Consider the following 18,732-nt stretch of genomic DNA (forward strand, 5'->3'; position numbering starts at 1 on the left):
CAATTTGGAGCAATTACTGAATATTTTGAAAGGCAGCCGTGGTGGAGAAATAGATGAATAAACCTTGGAGGAAAGTGGTCGGTGGTCCGATTGAGTCTTTAATTAGATCACGTCTGAATGCAGCAACATTTGAAAATGATTATTCGTTACCTACATAGTACACATAACCTTCTGTTCTTCTCAGAGGAGATGCTGGTTGTTTCAAACAAGGACCAAACCAGATGTTTCAGGGAACTAAACGAGGAATCCAATATCACTTCCTATTTCTATGTTACTTTTTGTTGTTTCAGTGCAGGAAGAAAAATGAAATGCTACTTTGTGAAAAGGATATGTTCAAAGCATGCATAGTAATTGCTTTGGCTTTTGAAGTTTTGCGGCTAGAGTTCAGGCCCGTGCTTCTCCACAGTGTTCGCAGTGAATATTAGCCATTCAGGATGATTGAGGGTTAACTCGGCTCCGAAACGAGTTTCTTGAAAGACCAACAATCGGCTTTGACAGCGGAGCCACAGAGGGGAAGCTTTTATTTTGATTCGATTATCGGTGTTGTTTCATGTCACTAGTTTCTAAACTCTTACATTTTAGGCTATGAAGTAAATTGATTTGCTTTGGACTAAATCCTCCTGTGTCCCCAAAACAAATGTCATGTTAAACATAGGACACATTGATGCCCCGCTATGTGGGAAAATCTAAACCCTAAAGATGGTAGAGTAATTATCTGATGATGTGCTGTAAACCAGTGTTTGGTTTCTTAAAGAATGAGGTGAGATGATTTCACATCACCCCAGCCAAGAACGTTATGTTTCATTCCCCTGCCTGTTTGTTTGTTAGTTAGTTTGCTCCTAAGCAAGATTCCGCAAACCCTACAGGACTGATTATCACAGCACATGGTGGAAGGATAAGGTATGGGCCAGGGGGAAATTCTTAAAGTTCTGGTGTCGATCCAGATCAGGGGGCGGATCCAGGAGTGTTTTTTCCCTTTCTTTAACATTGTGAGATGGTGAGATGTTTCAACATTGTCACTGTTTTCTCAGAGAATAATTTAAGGTTTTTAAAGAAAAATTGTTAGGGGAGTGACATTTATGAGCGTGTGCCAGGGTAGGAAATTGACAATTTTTTAGGGGAAAATTTTTGACCCCACTGACTGAAATCAAGGTGCATTTGAAAAAAATTGGGGGCACTTTTTGAAACTTACAGCGGGTCCCCCCATTGTTTTTTCATGTTGGTATCCGCCGCCACCCCCCCCCCCCCCCCCCCAACAGTGTGGTGTGGTGCCAAATAAAAACCTTTATATAGTTCATTTAAATGAGGTTTCTAAGGGAACTGTTGAGTCTCTGCAGTATTACGCAAAAACTACCAAACAAATGTCTATTTAAATTGTGGGAAGGATGAGATATCGGCCAAGAAAGAACTCAATACTTTTTGGGAACTAAGACTTGGGACTGACAACTATGAGTGTGTGAAATCGAGTGCTGCTTGATTTACAAGATGTTCTTCTAGCAACTGTTTTGAAATTACAATGATCAATCAATCAATCGTTTTAAAAACCAACTACACTTCATTAAATGGAAAATAGTTTCAGCAAAAACAAAAAAATTTGGAAGACAGTATTTGTTTTGCAGTTGTGGACACCTCTGACCCACTTAGTACATCAACTGATATTCTGTAACTGATTCAAAATATTGGTGACAATATCTTGTGCAGAGCCACTATTACACCACCGTCAAGAACTGCAACCAAAGGGCATTAACCCGGCTGAATAACCCGGCTGAATGGGGCGTTATTCCGATAACCGGAGCTGTAGAGGGACCCATCCGCTATGGGGTACCACGTGATTTGGGGGTTTTCATAAATATACAGAATAAATAAGAGAGGGCCCCAGGTTTTTTCCACTGAGCAAACCTGTGTTGAGTTTCAAACCACACATACCTAAGGAAGTCAGCAATACCATTCTTTTATTGTGTGGGGAGTCCTCATTAACCAAAGGTTTGGGCATGTGAGCAACCTACCCCCCATCGAAACCCCACACACTCACCAACACACATCACACATAGAGGCGGGAACGTGCTCCGCAGGTAATTTGAGATGGACAGTCTACCGGACATTATATATCACTTCACATCACACACAGCTCAATAAGGCTGCTGTGGGGAGGACGAGGAGGAGGAGGCCGCAGTTCATAGTCGACCCTTCATCTCCGGAAGAGCCCAGCGTTGGCGACTGCTTGAGCAGTGATGACTCCTGAGCACCCGCGGTCACAACGACAAAGGCACAGTGGGGCCTGTAAAAAGCCCCAAATGGTACCAAATGACACCTAAGGAAACACACTCAATCTAGTGCGGTGGAAGGTCAATACAAAGCTATTTATACAGACAACAGCACAGTGTTGGGCCACCATCAAAGAGCTTTATGAGCAAATATATTCTCACTGCGTAAGCATTTCAGATGTCCAGGCATTAAAGCCCTCCTGAGTTGTTCCCTCTCTTGTTTAATGGCTGTAATAAGATTCCTGTTATTATGATTTCTGCTCTCGCTGCTGGTGGTTTGGCCAAAGTGAGACACGGGTTTTGTCTCAGGAGTGAAACTATTTCGGAGTCGGAACCTGGCTGTTGCTCTGTTTTACCGAGGCTCAGCCCCCAGCACAGTCAGTAAAATCGTAATGACTGAGCACATCACTTGGCACTGACACATGTGGGACAAAGACATGTGGAGCAAAAGCACATACAGGTCAACAGCTTACACTGAGAATAAATCTGAAGTCTCACAGAATAAATACTTGGAAGTTTCATGAGTCATAGTAGTATGGAGGATATGTATGTCTTATACATACAAATGGAACATTATATTAAACAAGACAATATAAATGATATGAAGTCTTAAATGTACAATATGTAAATGTAATGCTATGGCTCAATCAAAACAATAACAGAAGAACTAGTTTGATGACATCGTGAACCAGTGGGATCATGGGAATTGTTGTCCTCACCACCATTGTAGATGAAAATCTACCTGACGCAACTCAGGCGCAAATTGTGTTCAAGGATAAGGTGAAATGGTCAAGTTTGTTCCACTTTACCAATATCTACCCTTGTCTATCCTCCTTTGAATGGAGGCAAATATTCTCCAAAAATACTGTAACAAAAAGGAAAGACACAGCAAATACCGAGCAAACATTCATGGCTCTGAACACTCAGAGTGATATACCCAAAAAGAAGAAGGGAAGGTTCTAAGTCTGTGGACTTTTGGATGGATCTGTGGTGAGATGAAGCCCAATCAAACGATAACAAGCAGAAATAAAGAAATCATTCTTCATTTGGATCTTGGCGTCTGCCATGTGTGTTGTTTGGCTCCTCTGGGCCCAAGGCGCACAGGCTGAATGCGGAGGGAATCTCAGAGGGCTCTGGCCTGTACCATGTGTCAAGCCTTTCACATAACCTGGCATTCATTGTGAAGCTCTTTTACGAACCATAAAAATATTCATTTCGCTCCCTGACCTGTTTTCCAACATAGTCTCCAAACCCATAAAAGCGTTTGCTTTTCATTTATTTTTATTTGAAGAACTTTGAAATGCAAATGTTTGTTTCCTTGCGAGTAAAAATTAAGAGAAGCCATTTGAAAGACATAAACATGCGGGTTCTCAGAGCACGTCTTTTTGTGCTGTTAAATGAGTATACTTTGGCACGCTGAAATGTACATATACTGATGCTTTGCCTCTCTCGCTGGAGTCCTTCATGGCTCAGAGCTCTTGAGGCTTGTAGAAGACTGGCATCTTTACTGTGGCCTAGATTGGCCATATTTATGTGTCAAACGACAGATCTGGCCCTGTAAAAGTGGGCACTGTGGTTAACTGTGCATTTACGTTTACAGCTAAAGCTACCAAGGACATAGCTAACAACTTCTGTTGACTTTTCTTGAATTGCGGGTTTAGGGGCTATATATTTAACATTTATTTAAACGGCAGCCTTTATTCAGCCCTCAAATGAAAGTATTCGCTAAGCTTTATATTTTTTAAATTCATTCTATTCACTTTATAGCTGAACTTACATATTTTTTCCCCTTGTTGGAATAAAAACCCACATTCTTCAGTACAATTATAGCTGTGTTGTTGCAAAAATTGTGGACGATTTATTATTCCCAGTGAACCGAAGTGTTCTCAAAAATTTACAAATAAAAAGAAAAGAAACTGTTTATGCTGGCCGCTTTCACTACACTGCTATTTCTGTGAAATCAGTTATGGATACCCTGAGAATCAAAGCACCGTAGATGCATAAAAATGTCTCAAAAGTAAACTTGAATTATTCATCACTAGCAGTAAGTGCTGAAGCCACACGTACTTAGTTGAATTTCACAACATTTGGTGCATCACTGTCATTTGGAACATTGAGACATTCCTCAAAGGTTATAGCACAAGTAGAGATGTTTAATTCAACAAGTTTGACAAGCCCGGCACGCCAACGGTTCCACGTACAAAGTCCGGTTCTGTGCATGAGCCTGACAGCAGGTCTGGACTGCATGTTTGTTTGTTTGTGGCTCAAAGTTGAGTTCAGGGCAAAATCACAAAGTGTAAATTATGAAAATCTAAATGGGAAGGTAGTGGACAAGGGTGGAGACTAAGAACAGAACAATGAAATGTGAAAAATAGGCTTCGACACCTCTACCTACCTCGTCTTCTGAAAATATTTGTTTGGCTTTTACCCGTCAAGTGGGTTGGCAGGAGACGCGATGAGGCAACTTTGACACTAAAGCAGCCACTGTGTTAATCATAAAAATGCAATGTAAGCCCAGCAGTTAAAATCTTGGCTGTTTGGTTTGTTTGTCTGTGTGAGTTGTTACTCATGACTGATTAGTGGTGATTTATTTGCACAGTAAATGTAATGTAGTATAATAAGAATACGTCAACTTGTTGCACTTTGTTGCCTTTTGTTTTGTTTGTATCCCATTATGTATAATATCACAGGTTTTGTAAAAATCTTTGCTAAACTTTCATTTACATAGTTTAATGCCGCTCAGATAAACAAGCACTTCCCCTGAAAGCTATAGTGCGAAATTAAACTATAAAAATCTTCGGAATTTTTAAGCTGCTGCTCGTTTAACAAGTGAGTGTATCATTTTACCCAGAAACCCTGAAAGTCTGTAACACAGTAGGCCTGTGAGTTCCTCTATGGGACAGCGCACACACTGTCAAACTCCATGCAGCGCTGCAGAATGCACCGGCCTGTGTAATGTTGTGGAACAAGCAGCAGGTATTTGTTAGTTAATCAGCGTTTGAATTAAGCTACGGGCCGAGGTTGTGTTCAGGAGCAGAGGGGCTGTTTTGACTAAGCCGTCTCAGCGAGGGCCTGGTCATGGAGACTCCCAGCATTTGTAAAAGATTAGCGGCCTAGTCCTGATGCACTGAGCTCGGGTCAGGCAGAGTGCACGGCTCGGACGCGAGGCGAGTTTCACTCTATCTCTCCCATCTGCAGCTCTCACACAGCATATCTGCTGGTCCCAGTACATGAGACACACTGAATAATGTGATTAAAGGTTTTGAAACAGGGGTTTTGGAGTTCGCCAAGGGGGGATTTTACAGAAGTTGCTCCTTTTGGAAGCAGCGTTACCCGGTTTGACAGACAGTCGCTAAGGTCATGCCACAGAGGCCCTTACAGCAAACACAGATTGTTGTTAAGCATAAGCATATCAAGTTTGTCCCTCTTACGCTATCTACTAGGGCTTTGTTAGTTTGTGAGGCATGGGGGGGCTCTATCGCATTTGAGCACTTCCAGTCTTCAGTATCTAATCTGAAGAAGGGAATAGCCCATGATAGGGATAACAATAGCCCACATGCTCTCAGCTGATCATTAGCCAGAAAACTAAATTAAAACCAACTGTGTGGGAACAATAAAATAATTTGTCAGGGGAGAAGGATGCAGATAAATTCTGCAAAGCATTTTCCAATTGGCCGAGGCTCTGGTTCACTGGGCCAAGTGCTCAGCACCTGGCTGTCATGGCTCTGACGCTGCCTAATTCATTTCAACTTTCAAACAAACGCCTATTAGATCACTGTCAAGCTTTAAGTGCCTGATTAGGCTTTTTATGGGTATTGGTCAACATGTGCTTCAAACTGACATTTAGAGGGTAAAAGTTAGATAAACACAAATAACGAGAAATTTGGGAACTGGAGCTCTGCTCCCCCTCGCTCACACCCTCTATCTGTCCACTAGATCTATGACTAGGCTTCAGGGAAGATATACTGGGGAGAGAGCCAGAAACTCATCCTAAAGGTTATTGTCAAAAACTCCTGGTGATATATAAGAGACATTTCCTGCTACAGGAACATTTATTGGTTCGAGGAGCTCTCTGAACCCATGTATGAAACCCTGTATGGTTCCAAGAGCCTCAGTGTATCAGTCTTGAGGTGAGTGAAGCTCCTCTGGATGGATTCTTGCTTTGTTGTAGAGGTTGAAAGTTGAGCTGAGGTAAAGGCTGTAAACGTCAGGTCAGCTACGACAGCATGTGGGTTCCCAAAGCTTTCAACTTCCATTATTTACACAACCCAGCCATAACCACCATCTTTATTGAATATAAAACCATGCTAGTGCTGCTAAACATTAGTGTCATTATTATTATTATAATTTAAAATAATTGGTATTGACCGCCGCTTTTATAGCATCAAACTAAAACAACTGCATTTACAAGAAAAATCAACACTTGAAAATACATCAGAGTGATAACAAATACTTCAAATGAAAGAAACTATCTTCTGGCACTTTGACTTTTAGTTTGCTCCATGTCCCAATTGCTAACATGGAGGAGCTGGGATTAATGACCTTCACCGCAGCAAGGGGGTGATCGAAATGTTTTGGATTCACTTCTAGGGAGCAGTCATGTCGCTAATAATTTATATCCAGTCTATGGTTTACACCCACAAGAACACACAAACCTAAACACAATTACTTCTTTAACCGTCCCAAAGCATTAAACAGCTGTAATACTATCTCCATGTTGAACGATATGGAAGATATGAAATATATCAGTAGCTCAGCATTTATTTTATATTTTTAATGTATTGAGATATTGGGTGGTCAGTTTTTAGCAACAAGTTGTGGTCAGTTCATCATTTAGCACTGAAATGTCTCCGGGTACTCTGGCTCCTCCCACAGTCTTAAAACATACAGATTGGTGAATGTGGGGGTGATTGGTTGTTGCCTCTGTATGTTGGCAAAGCGATAAGCAGGCGACCTGTCCAGGTTATACCACGCCTCTCACCCAATGTCAACTGGGATTGACTTCTGCCCTCTTGTGACTGTCAACAGCTCTGAGCCATGAAGGACCCCCTGATATAGGTAGTGGTGGATGGATGTTTTCATAGTGGTTTTTCAAGGTTTTGATGTTCGGAGTTGATCAACTCGTCCGTCATGTCCTGGACTTTGACCAAAACTTTAGCGCAAGCACACATGCACACACACAGTGAGAGAGAGTCCCAAACTCCTCACTACTAAAACCGAGAACAATGAGCCCCATAAGAAACCATAAGTGTCCAACATGATGTTTGTGTTAGGCAGTGTATTATAGAAGCCGACTTCTGGGTCTTAGGGGGGATGTTGAGCATGTTAATGAAGAGTGCATACTGAGGCTATTACTCAGTCTTACAGGGATCCATTTAACACACTTATTGCACAGCCCTTATGAGATTCAGTTCAAATGGAGTAAAGCAAGTATACTTAATCTTGGCAACAGTAAATCAAAGAAGAACAGAACCGATTGTCTTCAACAAAACGGCTTCCAGCCAAACCATTTTCTCCTTCAGGATTACAGGCATACATTGCCAACAGAGCGAAAACTGCACAGCCTTCCTTCAAATGCAGTTTGATAAAGAGAATGTAAATCAGCCAGATACTACAGGAGCCAGGAGATAACAGATGTATCCATTGTTTCCAGAGGAAACTGGGCAGAGCAACCAGCTCATCTGTGAGATGCAGTTTTCACTTCCAGAGGGTGAAATCAAGCTGACATCTGTAGAAGACTGCTACATCAGCACCGCAGTTACAAGCCAAAGTCGTCTTACAGTAGAGTCCTTCAACTCCCTGTTCGGCAACGGTCTGTCAAGGACCATTAAAAGAAGACACTGACATGTGACAGAGGAAAAGAGGAGAACTCTTGGATTAGTTGAGAAGAAGTGGAAACGGCATCAGCAACGTTCAGTCCCGAGTAACAATGTTGTTGAAACACACTTCAGGCACCATTATGTCTCTGGTTGTAGTTAGACAACCACAACGTGGTAGAGTGTGTGGCTAGGTTGAAGCAGAGCATGCAAATAAAATTGAGTTGTTTGCCATTTCAGTACTTCAGGGAGTTCTCATACACAACATATTCCCACAGAATGAAAAAAACCCCATGCCCTCCGCAGCATCACATCCTGGGAAATTGCATCTTCTTATCACATACACCATCTCCTTGCAGATATTAAGCCACAGCCTTCCCTTTCAAATATAATTGTGAGTAAAAAAACAGTCTGTAAAAATAACCCTAAGCATCACAGATCACAGTGCTGGCATGGAGCCCTCCGCACTTTATTAACATCCAGAGTCGACCTGGCAAAGCTCCCCGCAACTAAGAGTTACAAGCATTAACTCGAACAGGGCACCAGCATCACTTTCCTAAAATCCTCTGCTTCCTCCCATCATGCAGCGCAGCAGTGCTCTCCAGATGTGCTACTTAAAAAAGAAACATTCTGACAAAACATCGGTCCACCTGTGCGTCAGTGCTGCCTGGATGAACGGGACGATATCAATCTCTGCACTGATGAAACCTTAGAGGTCTTGACTTTGAGCCATAAATGAGCTGTAATAAATTTAGACTCAGAAATCTTGCTTGCCAGTGCGTTAAAACATCTCCTCGAAAGAATAACTCAATAGATATTGCATGATGAAACTTGGCTCTCTCTCTGGGACAATAATGCGAACAGATCTGCATCTGCCAAGACGTAATGCACATATGAATATCTGGGTCCAAATCAGCGGAGTACAGAAGTGCAAGTTGTCACGCTCAGGGTTTGTGATTGATGTCAACCCACATCATTCACAGACAAGTTTTTTTTTCTCTGAGCGAACTTCATTCTTTCGTTCCTTTGTGTACTTATTAGTCCTGGTAAGCAAGTTAATGCAGCACAGGGACTGGATTGGATTGCACATGACTAGAGAATAAGTAATTCTTCCAGAACGCTTGGGCGTCTATTAATGACTACTAATAAAGTATATAAACTGCACTATTAGACTTTATAATGTCTTTCAGAGTCCTCTGGGGTAGCGCCAGCCAATGGTGCTGTGAGCTGACTGGGCACTGCCCCATGGCAGCTTCCTGGCACAGACGGGGAGAGAACAAGAGACAGAATAAAACTCAATCTTTTTGGCTGCGTTCTGCTGCGTTCTAATGAAGACATTAAAACAGCTTCGGCTTGCATCATGTTTGCCCGTTTGTTTTTGACCACTCGGTTGACGCCAATGTTTTGTTGGCTGATTAATCGTCAACATGACCAGCCTTGTAAAATAGAGCCGTTTCAGACACTATTTAAGTTGAGCCTGATCATTTGAAACTGTACCTGCGGCAGTTTTAAATAGTGATATGTTTACAAAGCTCTGATGCACACTTAGCAACTCTTACACAACTGTAATTATTACTCTTGATCACAGTTAAAACCATGGACTACATTAAGATGGACAGCAGGAAAGCTCGCAAAAAGTGAAGCCCAAGTGTCTCAATCACCACCTGGTGGCCGGTTGCAGTATTGGTCATACATCTTACCTCCTCCATGTTAGCGGATGGGACATGAACCATACTAAAAGGTCAGAGTACAGGTCAAATAAATCAAACGGGATTATAAAGATATTGTCTGTCAGTTTAGGTAGTACTTATCACATTTATGAATGTTCAAGTGCTCATTTGTTTGTTTTTTCATTGCGTATTTGATGTTCAAAAAACGGGGCAAGAACAATCATGACTGACAGCTGAGACTTACTCGTGATTGGTCAAATGCTTGTATCGGCGAGACTACTTTACAGACTCTGGCTCCATTAGAAGTTGTCAATGCAAGATGGCAGCATTATTTCTGGATAGTGGGAGGAAATTGAAATGCTTCGTCAATATTTATACAGTCTAATTCCTGGATCCGCTCCTATGTCCTGACTTGCACCAAAAGTTGTTACCATACAGCAGCTGAAAAAAAGCTTACCCCCAATGAAACCACATTTAAATGAGCTAGATACAGATTTTGACTTGGATTGTAAACACTCAGTCCCCAATATATGCTCGCAATATTTAAGAAAGTGATAACAACTTATGGGATCCGCCCCTTCGTCCAGATCCACTCCAAAATTGAATGGTTACTTTCTGGGCCCATGTCCCATCCTTCAAACCAACCAACAAACAGATAAATGGACGGTGGTGGAAAACATAACCTTGTTGAAAAAGATAATGAGATGAAGTGCTGATGGTGCCGTACTCTGTAGTGGAAAAGCTGAAACAGCAGCCTAAGCATGATTGACTCATCAGCCAAAACCTCCCTTTCACACTCACACAATCTGTGCTCTCTGTGCTTATTTATGGGGGTCAGTGAATCCCTAACCCTTACGGACACATCTCTCTCTCTCTCTCTCTCTCTCTCTCTCTCTCTCTCTCTCTCTCTCTCTCTCTCTCTCTCTCTCTCTCTCTCTCTCTCCAGCTGACAGCTGCAAGGGCCCCATCAGCTCTCGGCCCCGCTCTGGCAGAGGCTGCGCAGCGGCGGACGGCCGTCGTAACTGCCACAGTCAGAGCAGAGCGGATTTTTCTTTGATGAAACACAGCAGCGTCGAGCCAAGAACAGCAAGTGGCACAGCTGAGATGTAAATCAAAAACCCACCCGTGTGCTAAGTCATTCACGAAGGGAGGTTTGCGAGAGGAGTCGCTGCTGTCTGAAAATGCATGAGTAATGCCGCCGCTATAGACATGCAGTCAGCTGCAGCATGACTGTCCAGGCGAGAGAATGAGAGAAGTCTCTTCATCTTTGCTACAAATAGTTAAAACTAAGGTCAAACAAATCTAAATTCACGAGACCTGGCAGCTTAATCCTCTCACCGTCGAAAGAGTAGTGCGAGAAAAATCTGCAAGAGCTTCTCCAGGAAAAGTTTGCTTCTAAAAATACATTTTTATGATGACATATCAGAGCCAACCCTGCAGCTTTCTGCTGATTAAACTGAGGCCCAGAGCACATTTCTCCTGGTATTCCAGAGATATTTCGACACTTACTCAAACCAGATCGTGTTTTTTTTTTGCTGTTTGGATTTCACTGGCCGCATGAAGAGTCAGAATGCCTTTGGTTACAGCGAGATGCCATAGTCCTACCACACTGGTCACAAGAGAATGGGAACATCTGACCTGACAGACACGGACTTAAGATTCGACTGCGCTCAAATTCTGATGTTCGTTTTGCAATTTCAGATGACAACAGCTGAAGATACTGAAGCAGCAACCGTCACAACCTCCCATAAATCTCCCTTCTCTCTCTTTTTGAATCTAACCACCGTCAAGTCCATGCAGCGCTCATCTCTTCCTCTGCCATTCACCTCTTGTTTCCACACACGTCATGTCTATTCCTGGTCAGGTTTGATTGAGGTGATTCAGCCGAGCAGATGCCAGACCTGGGGTGTTCTCTCAATCTGCCTCTCTAGTGGCTGTGACTCAGGAAGCGCTCTCATTCCATTACCCAGCATTCCCTCCTCGACTTCTCAGCCAGACAGAGGTTTACAGGAATACCGCTGAGGAATCATCACCGGGCCTTCGGCTTTATGAATCAATGGAACATGCTGCAAACATTTACACCCTGAAACACCCTTCCCAGGCAGCACCCTCGCGTTTGCCCATAACTCACTGCTGAGCTCATAGGGGACGCAAGGAGACGTGGGCTGAGGCTCGCTCTTAGTTCATGGGAATGTACTGACTGGTGAGAAACCTTGGGAGAAGAATGCTATTGTTACTGTGCTGCTATGATGAGAATACACATGAACACATGATGTAGAGGAGAGCCACGTCAGCTTAAAGATAGGACGTCTGGCTGCTTATTCACAGAGTCTTGTTTTTCCATCTAAAAATACAGATGTGTTCAAATTCACAAGTAATATCAGAATTTTTTTCATAATCTGGTCATTTAATCTATCTAATTAAACCACCAGTTCAATAATCAATAAAAGGTCAAATCTTTGTTAGCTGCAGTGACAGTAAAAGGCTTTCTCTGAGGGTGGATCAGTCTTTCACAACATCTGGGAGGGAGAGTCGACATAAAATTGGTTTGACTCTTACAACCTTTGGTTCTATTGAACAACAGTGATGTTGAGATCCTCAGCTACTTCAATTTTACTTTAATAGATGTCACGTTTACGTTCTCTCTTTCCAACAGAGGTGGGATTCAGTAAAGTAAAATAAATGTGTTTCAAAATCAGAAAGGATCGATTGTATTGCTGTAATATAATTATTTTCTGGACAAATATGAATGTCCGTGTGGCACAAAAACAACATTTTCAGTTGCTTGTGAAGCTGATGCTTTTAATTATAAGTCATGATTCATTTTCAGCCTTGCTACAGTATAGTTGCCTCCAACAAGGTGATTAGGTTTAAATCTGGGTTTGTTTGATAGTTTGTAGTATTAAGCAAAAACTACTAGACAGATTTCAATAAAAAAACTTGGTAGAAGGATGCAATATGGGTTAGGGAAGAGCCCATTCAATTTGAGTGTGGATCCAAATCAGAGGGCGGATCCAGGATCTTTTTTTTTCACTTTCTTTAATATTGCGAAATCGAGTGTACAATTATTAATTTTTTTCCAAGTTCTCAAGAGATAGTTTGTGGAGCTTCATGAAATCAGTCACAGGACTTATATATGAGTGTGTTTAATTGGGTACGGCCTGATTGAATTTAAAGACACTGTCGTGCCTTGATGGAGGTATCGGGCCAGTGTTCTAGTTGAAAAATAAGTATATATCCATTGGATACACTATCAAAAGATTAATAACACAATTTTTTACTGTTACACTTACGAAACTGGAAGCTTGATGGAAACATAAACCTTGCTTTACATCGAATACATGGTTGGAGTCAGCCATATTAACACTTTAATCTCCAAATCGCTCCTGTTACGATGTTAGAGGCAAAAGATCTTTGGTTTCCCCTGCTGTTCCTATCACAATCTGAACCACTAGAAACTTGGATTTCACAGTTAGATTGCCATGAACCATAGCAAATCACTGATCCAGTAGTCGCCCTGTACAAGATCATGATCATATTGGTGTTATTCTATCCACACAGCTTCTTTTGAATTGTTCAACAGCTGCGAATGACGTTTAAACTTTGACTGACTCAAGAGCATAAAAATCAAACATGGAATAAACTGTGGTCAAAACTCTCACCAAAATATTTGCTCTGTCACTTGCTCAATCATCTCCCCCTGTTGATCAATCCCTCCATTAGGGATGTATTTTCCAGCGATTTAGGATCCAATACCATCTCTTTGGTCTTTTCAACAATAAGCAACAAAACCACAAAACCATTGAGCCGCCACAAAAGAAACTCTGGAGACTTTGATTTGTAAAGCCTCCTGTCACAGCCCCGATTCAGTCAAATTGGTACAATAATGTCACAGTGACACAAGGCAAAACTGAGACAGAAACTGAAATCCAAGACGAATAAACAAATAGATCTTGTGCATGCATCAAAGCCGGACCTAAAACAACTATAAGGCTAAAGTCCGGGGCAATTTAAGAAACTCAAAACTCCAAGAAGCAAACATTTTCCCAGAATTACAGCTGTATAAACATTTAACGTGACACGAAACTCAAGATTTATTTAGAGGGAAAGGAATACAAAAAAGACACTTGGACCAACTGATATTTTAAATGTGTAAACCAGCTCCCTTATGAGTTAGACTGAGCACCATGTTATTGGTGGCTTTAATGAGATTATGTTTTTATGTAGTAATAATGATATGTATTTTCAAATTAAACTTTAGGATCAACTAGATTTCTATATTATTTCTTTAAGAGGAATATTTCTGTGCTTTTTTTAAGCAAAGTGAAATCGATATCATGCAGCTTTTTTCTTCAGGTAAATTGTAACTGCCCACTGTTCTTCTTAATGAAAATATAAACAATACACTTTAATTAGAATGACAGACTTCACAAAACACTCTTAATGTGTTTCCTCTGTTCACTCGCAACAAGATTTATTCACAGGCCACTGGGAATCTGTCATTAAGTGTTTGACAGGCTCATAGTGAGATGTAACGGTCGCTTGTTTCTCATAATAGTCTGGTTATCACCCTGAACTCTGACGTCTGTGAACGCTGCTGCAGAATAACACAGGAAAATGTCAGTTAGAGGGAATTCAACATGGGTGCCAATGCCACAAAAAAGTGTATATGCATACCGTATGTGTGTGTGGCATAGTGAGCGTGTGTTGAGCATATGTTGGCACAGTGTCTGCATGTATTAGAAATGGATGCTGGTGGGTTTGTGTCCACGCATACAGGTGTATGTATAAGGACTGTATGTGAAGACTTATAGAAAACACGTCACACAGAAAAATAAAAAGCTCTGACAATGATCCAAACGTCCACTACTCATCTCCGGCTGAATAAACAGACAGACATGTATCTGAGAGACGGACTGTGGGACTCCGGCCCACTCCTCTTACTCAAACATTTTCCCCAAATAAGCTCCCAGACATCGGCAGCATCGTCCCGGCCAGGAGAAACTTTAGTAAGGTATCAAATGATGCTAGAGTACACACTTCATTCAAACCTGATATTCTCTTTGCAAGAGGGGTCAAAGTGTTTTTCTTTGCAGGCTAAATATTTTCTTTGCTGGTGGGCACTAATATTTTTAGCACATTTTATAGACTCGCAGTGTTGGGGATGATCAGCCGCTACTCGATTCAAGAGCAGCACACACACACACACACGGCGTTCCAAAACTGTTCACTGCAGTGATTTGTGCGTCATTCAACTTGATGCAAAGAAAAATACTGAGATTTTTCCTTGAAATTAAGCTGGGACCAGTTATTAAAAAGCAGAGGTGCAGCAAGAAGAGTACTCTGATGAGGATTTATTTTTTAATTTAGAATATTTTATCGTCTGAAAACAGACTAAAATGGAAAAGATTGAGAGCCACAATACATTACGGCACTTCAACTATTACAGTCTGTAATGTACTCATTTATTATTAAAACCCTGCCTGTGTCACTTTTCACTTCACTTATTAGACACATGTTAACACACACTTAACAAATCAACAAATCATAAAATCAAAAATAAGTATCACGGCATAGATTTGCATTTTTGGGGAATAATTGAACACAAGCTAACTACAGTCCTGTGTCTTTAATGCCGGGCAATATGGCCAATAATGATCAGTCTATATTGATAAATATTTCTTTTAAGTTTAAAGACAGTTCTTTGCTCCTGAGTGAAGGTTGTGGTTTAAACTCTTCTTCATGAGCAGAGAACGACAAACCTATGAAAAACTGCAAAACATTTTACTCATCTGAGGTCGATCAATTACATTTTAAACCTCGTCACTGTGCTTTCACAATGCATAAGCAATATATGAATATGTATTGGTATAAAATCACTAATAATTGATAACGTTTTCTTGCCTGGCCATAGATGCGTACCTACAAAAAATGATACAACTGACAATTAGTTGCAAAATCCCCTTTCCACTGTATTTGATCACTGAGTAATTGTTTAAATTTTGCAATCACAGCGTAGGCTACACGTTCACGGTCAGAAATCTCCCATCTGAGGTAAGTTCTTCTCCCCGCTGTCTCACTTCCATCAGGATAAATATTACAGCCTGTGTTTGTTCAGAGATTCCTCTCCGTATAAATCTCAAGTAATGGCTGAAAACGTCCCTTAATGGGAGCGTGTAATACGATCAGCCTGAAATGAGGCATGATACAAAAAGACTGATGAGCACTGAGATCGCTTTCATACTCCCTGCTCACAGAGAGAGGCTGGAGAACAATATTAAAAAGTCTGATCGTATTCCTACAGAGACAGCAACATCAGGAGTACAGGTTAAATCCAATAAGTGTTGTTTTTCAAATATAAGGGCAAAGACAAATGTAAATGTGCAACTGCCAAGTCGTGCAACACACATTTTGATACTTTGCTGAATGAATATCTGCTTCAGGAAATAGTGTGTGTGTGTGTAGGGGGGGGGGGGGGGGGTTGCTCTGCGGAAAGGTCTGAAAACTATTTTAATTCATGAACCCGCAAAGATATTGAAATTATGAAAATATCACTCAACTGTCCCGCCGAGTTAGAGAGAAAACAAACGGACATGTGTGCGCGTCTGCTCCAGCGTTAATCTACACAACATAATCCACAAACACACAACACATCTTGCATTCCCACAGTTTACGGGAAGCAAGTTCAAAAGCGCTGCAGAGACAATGAGACGATTCATTCTGGTGCGGGGATGCTGGGGATGGAAAGCTGAGCGAGGGCACAACTGTGCTCTGAGAGAACTCATAAATGCTGAGACACATTCGGCAGACATATGGTTTGTGTTTAGCAAGAAGAAACAATAATCAAATCCGTTGATCCTCTTCTTGCTGCAAGGATGATTGCTAATATAAAAGTCTGTTCCGTCTAATCATAATTTAGGATGGGGCTGTAATTACCTCCGCCCTCTCACAACAACACTCTGTCTAAACAGGATGGAGCAGCTCTTCCACACACACACGCACACACACACATATGTACACACACAGACACACACTGGATGCTTTATCTGTATGACAGTGCTCATCTCATCTGTGCGATTGTTGTTTTAAAGTTGTCGCTCTCACCGATGACCAGACGTCAGAGTTTAAGTTATTTTCTTCAGAGGCAGGGGAAGATTTGAAAAATATTAAAAATTAGAAGCTAAATAAGAGGAGCAAACCCCAATTCATTCATTCATTAAAGGGCTGTTCCAACCTGTCGAAGGCTTGAAGATGCCACAGACCTTCACTTTTAACTAAATGAGTAAACTGTTCACTAAATCCACCCATGAATTAAAATGCAGCCATGACTTGTTAACATCCGCAGGAGTCACACTGCTTGCCTGGCAGTTAGTGCGCACACTGCACATCCCTCCACATGGCCTTCATGTGCAACACACACACTTCGATCATGGAGTTATTTAAGAACTGGCACAGGATCCAAGTGAGCTCTGGGTTTAATTAGCAGACCTAATCCACAACTGCAAACAGGGCTCTCAACTAAACGAGGCTAAACAGAGCTGCATCAAACAGATGATGCTCTTCAGAGGAGCCATATGGAGAACGCATGATTAAAGATGGTGGTTTTGATCAATATCAAGTATTGATTGGATTGGAAAATTGAGAGCAGCAGATGTTTGACTCGATCAGTGTGATCCTTATGGTGTGTTCGAATGAAGGCTTTAAAACCTCTGTGGTAAACGTTATTAATTGCTGAATCAACGTTGATCACCTCTGCAGCATCAGTTCAACACCTCCACGGTTTAACCTACCTTGCATGGGCGGGAGAGAGAAGCACGACCGCGGAGCTTTGGCCGCCAGATGCGCTTTCTGCTCGGACCCGCTGAGTCGCTTCTGGCCGGAGCAGTTCATGAGAGCCGCCTGGCCGTCGTAGGTCTGCGGGCTGCGGCAGATCTGCGCTCCGAACGCGCCGCTGCCGCCTCGCCGCGCACACACGTCCGCCTTGCCGCCGTACGCGGACAGCGCCACGCCGGGGAAGTCCGCGAACACCGGCGCCTGACAGTGGCTCACCATCCCGAACCGCGCTGAGGAGTTCTGCATCGATGACTCGCTGGCGTTCCCATGCAAGTGGAGTGTTGCGGCTTCACATTACCTGCGCGCATGCATGAGAGGGAGGAAACCAATCATAAAAAGTGGAGTCACTCACACTCGCGGTTTTTGTGCAAAAGTGCAGCGCTCATTTGGTGCAGGGAGAATCAAGACATCTGGAGAGAGCAGTGTGGAGCTCCAGATGTTTGGGTAACACCTACCTGGTCGGATGAGCCTATGAGGAAAAGAGCAGGGCTGATTGCGCAGATTTGCATGTTGCGCAAACAGTAGGGGGGCACATCTGCACGCAGCACCGATAGCATCCTCTCCCAGTGAGGATCACTCATCAGCATCTCTCTCTCTCTCTCTCTCTCTCTCTCTCTCTCTCTCGCTCTCTCTCTCTCTCTCTTGGGAAGATAACATCTGGATCGAGGCGGCTGTGTGTGTTGTCGTAAATCTGATATTGGATGTAAACTTTGTGAGATCCTGCTACATGTGCACATGTGACCCGGTATGCTCTCAACCATAATGCACCATGTTTCAGTTACCTGCCAACTATTTTGACTAAAGCTGCATGTAAAAAATGTATAACAGGTTCTTGGGCTGGGCAATAAAACAAAAATTTAGCTTTTGCTTATGTTTCTTTTATTCCATTTGCCATTACTTTTAAATTATGTTATCATTTATTTATAAATCATTTTATTTATAATTTTTTCTGCAGTCTTTGATGTTTATTACATTATTCTATAACAATGCTTCATGTCTCTGATGTTTTCTACTTTTGATCTCATGTGTCCCCTCTGTTACTTTATAACAGATATGAGTTGCTATATAAATAACGTTTTCATTATTTTTATTGCAATGCAATTTTCACTTATAGCAATATAACAAAAGGTAAGTATATATTGATCTATT

General features: G+C 41.9%; 1 protein-coding gene across 1 annotated transcript in view; it reads right to left on the minus strand.

Annotated features, from left to right (window-relative positions):
• The window catches only part of LOC128448155 (zinc finger protein GLIS1), a 74,928-nt gene extending 57,099 nt beyond the window's left edge, over positions 1 to 17,829 (minus strand). Inside the window, exon 1 of the mRNA XM_053430719.1 lies at positions 17,541 to 17,829. Within this exon, the coding sequence (XP_053286694.1) occupies positions 17,541 to 17,829 (289 nt within the window). The remainder of the gene's footprint in view (positions 1 to 17,540) is intronic.
• Positions 17,830 to 18,732: the final 903 nt, after the last annotated feature.

This window comes from Pleuronectes platessa, chromosome 9 (genome assembly GCF_947347685.1).
Source record: "Pleuronectes platessa chromosome 9, fPlePla1.1, whole genome shotgun sequence".
NCBI classification, from domain to species: Eukaryota; Metazoa; Chordata; class Actinopteri; order Pleuronectiformes; family Pleuronectidae; genus Pleuronectes; species Pleuronectes platessa.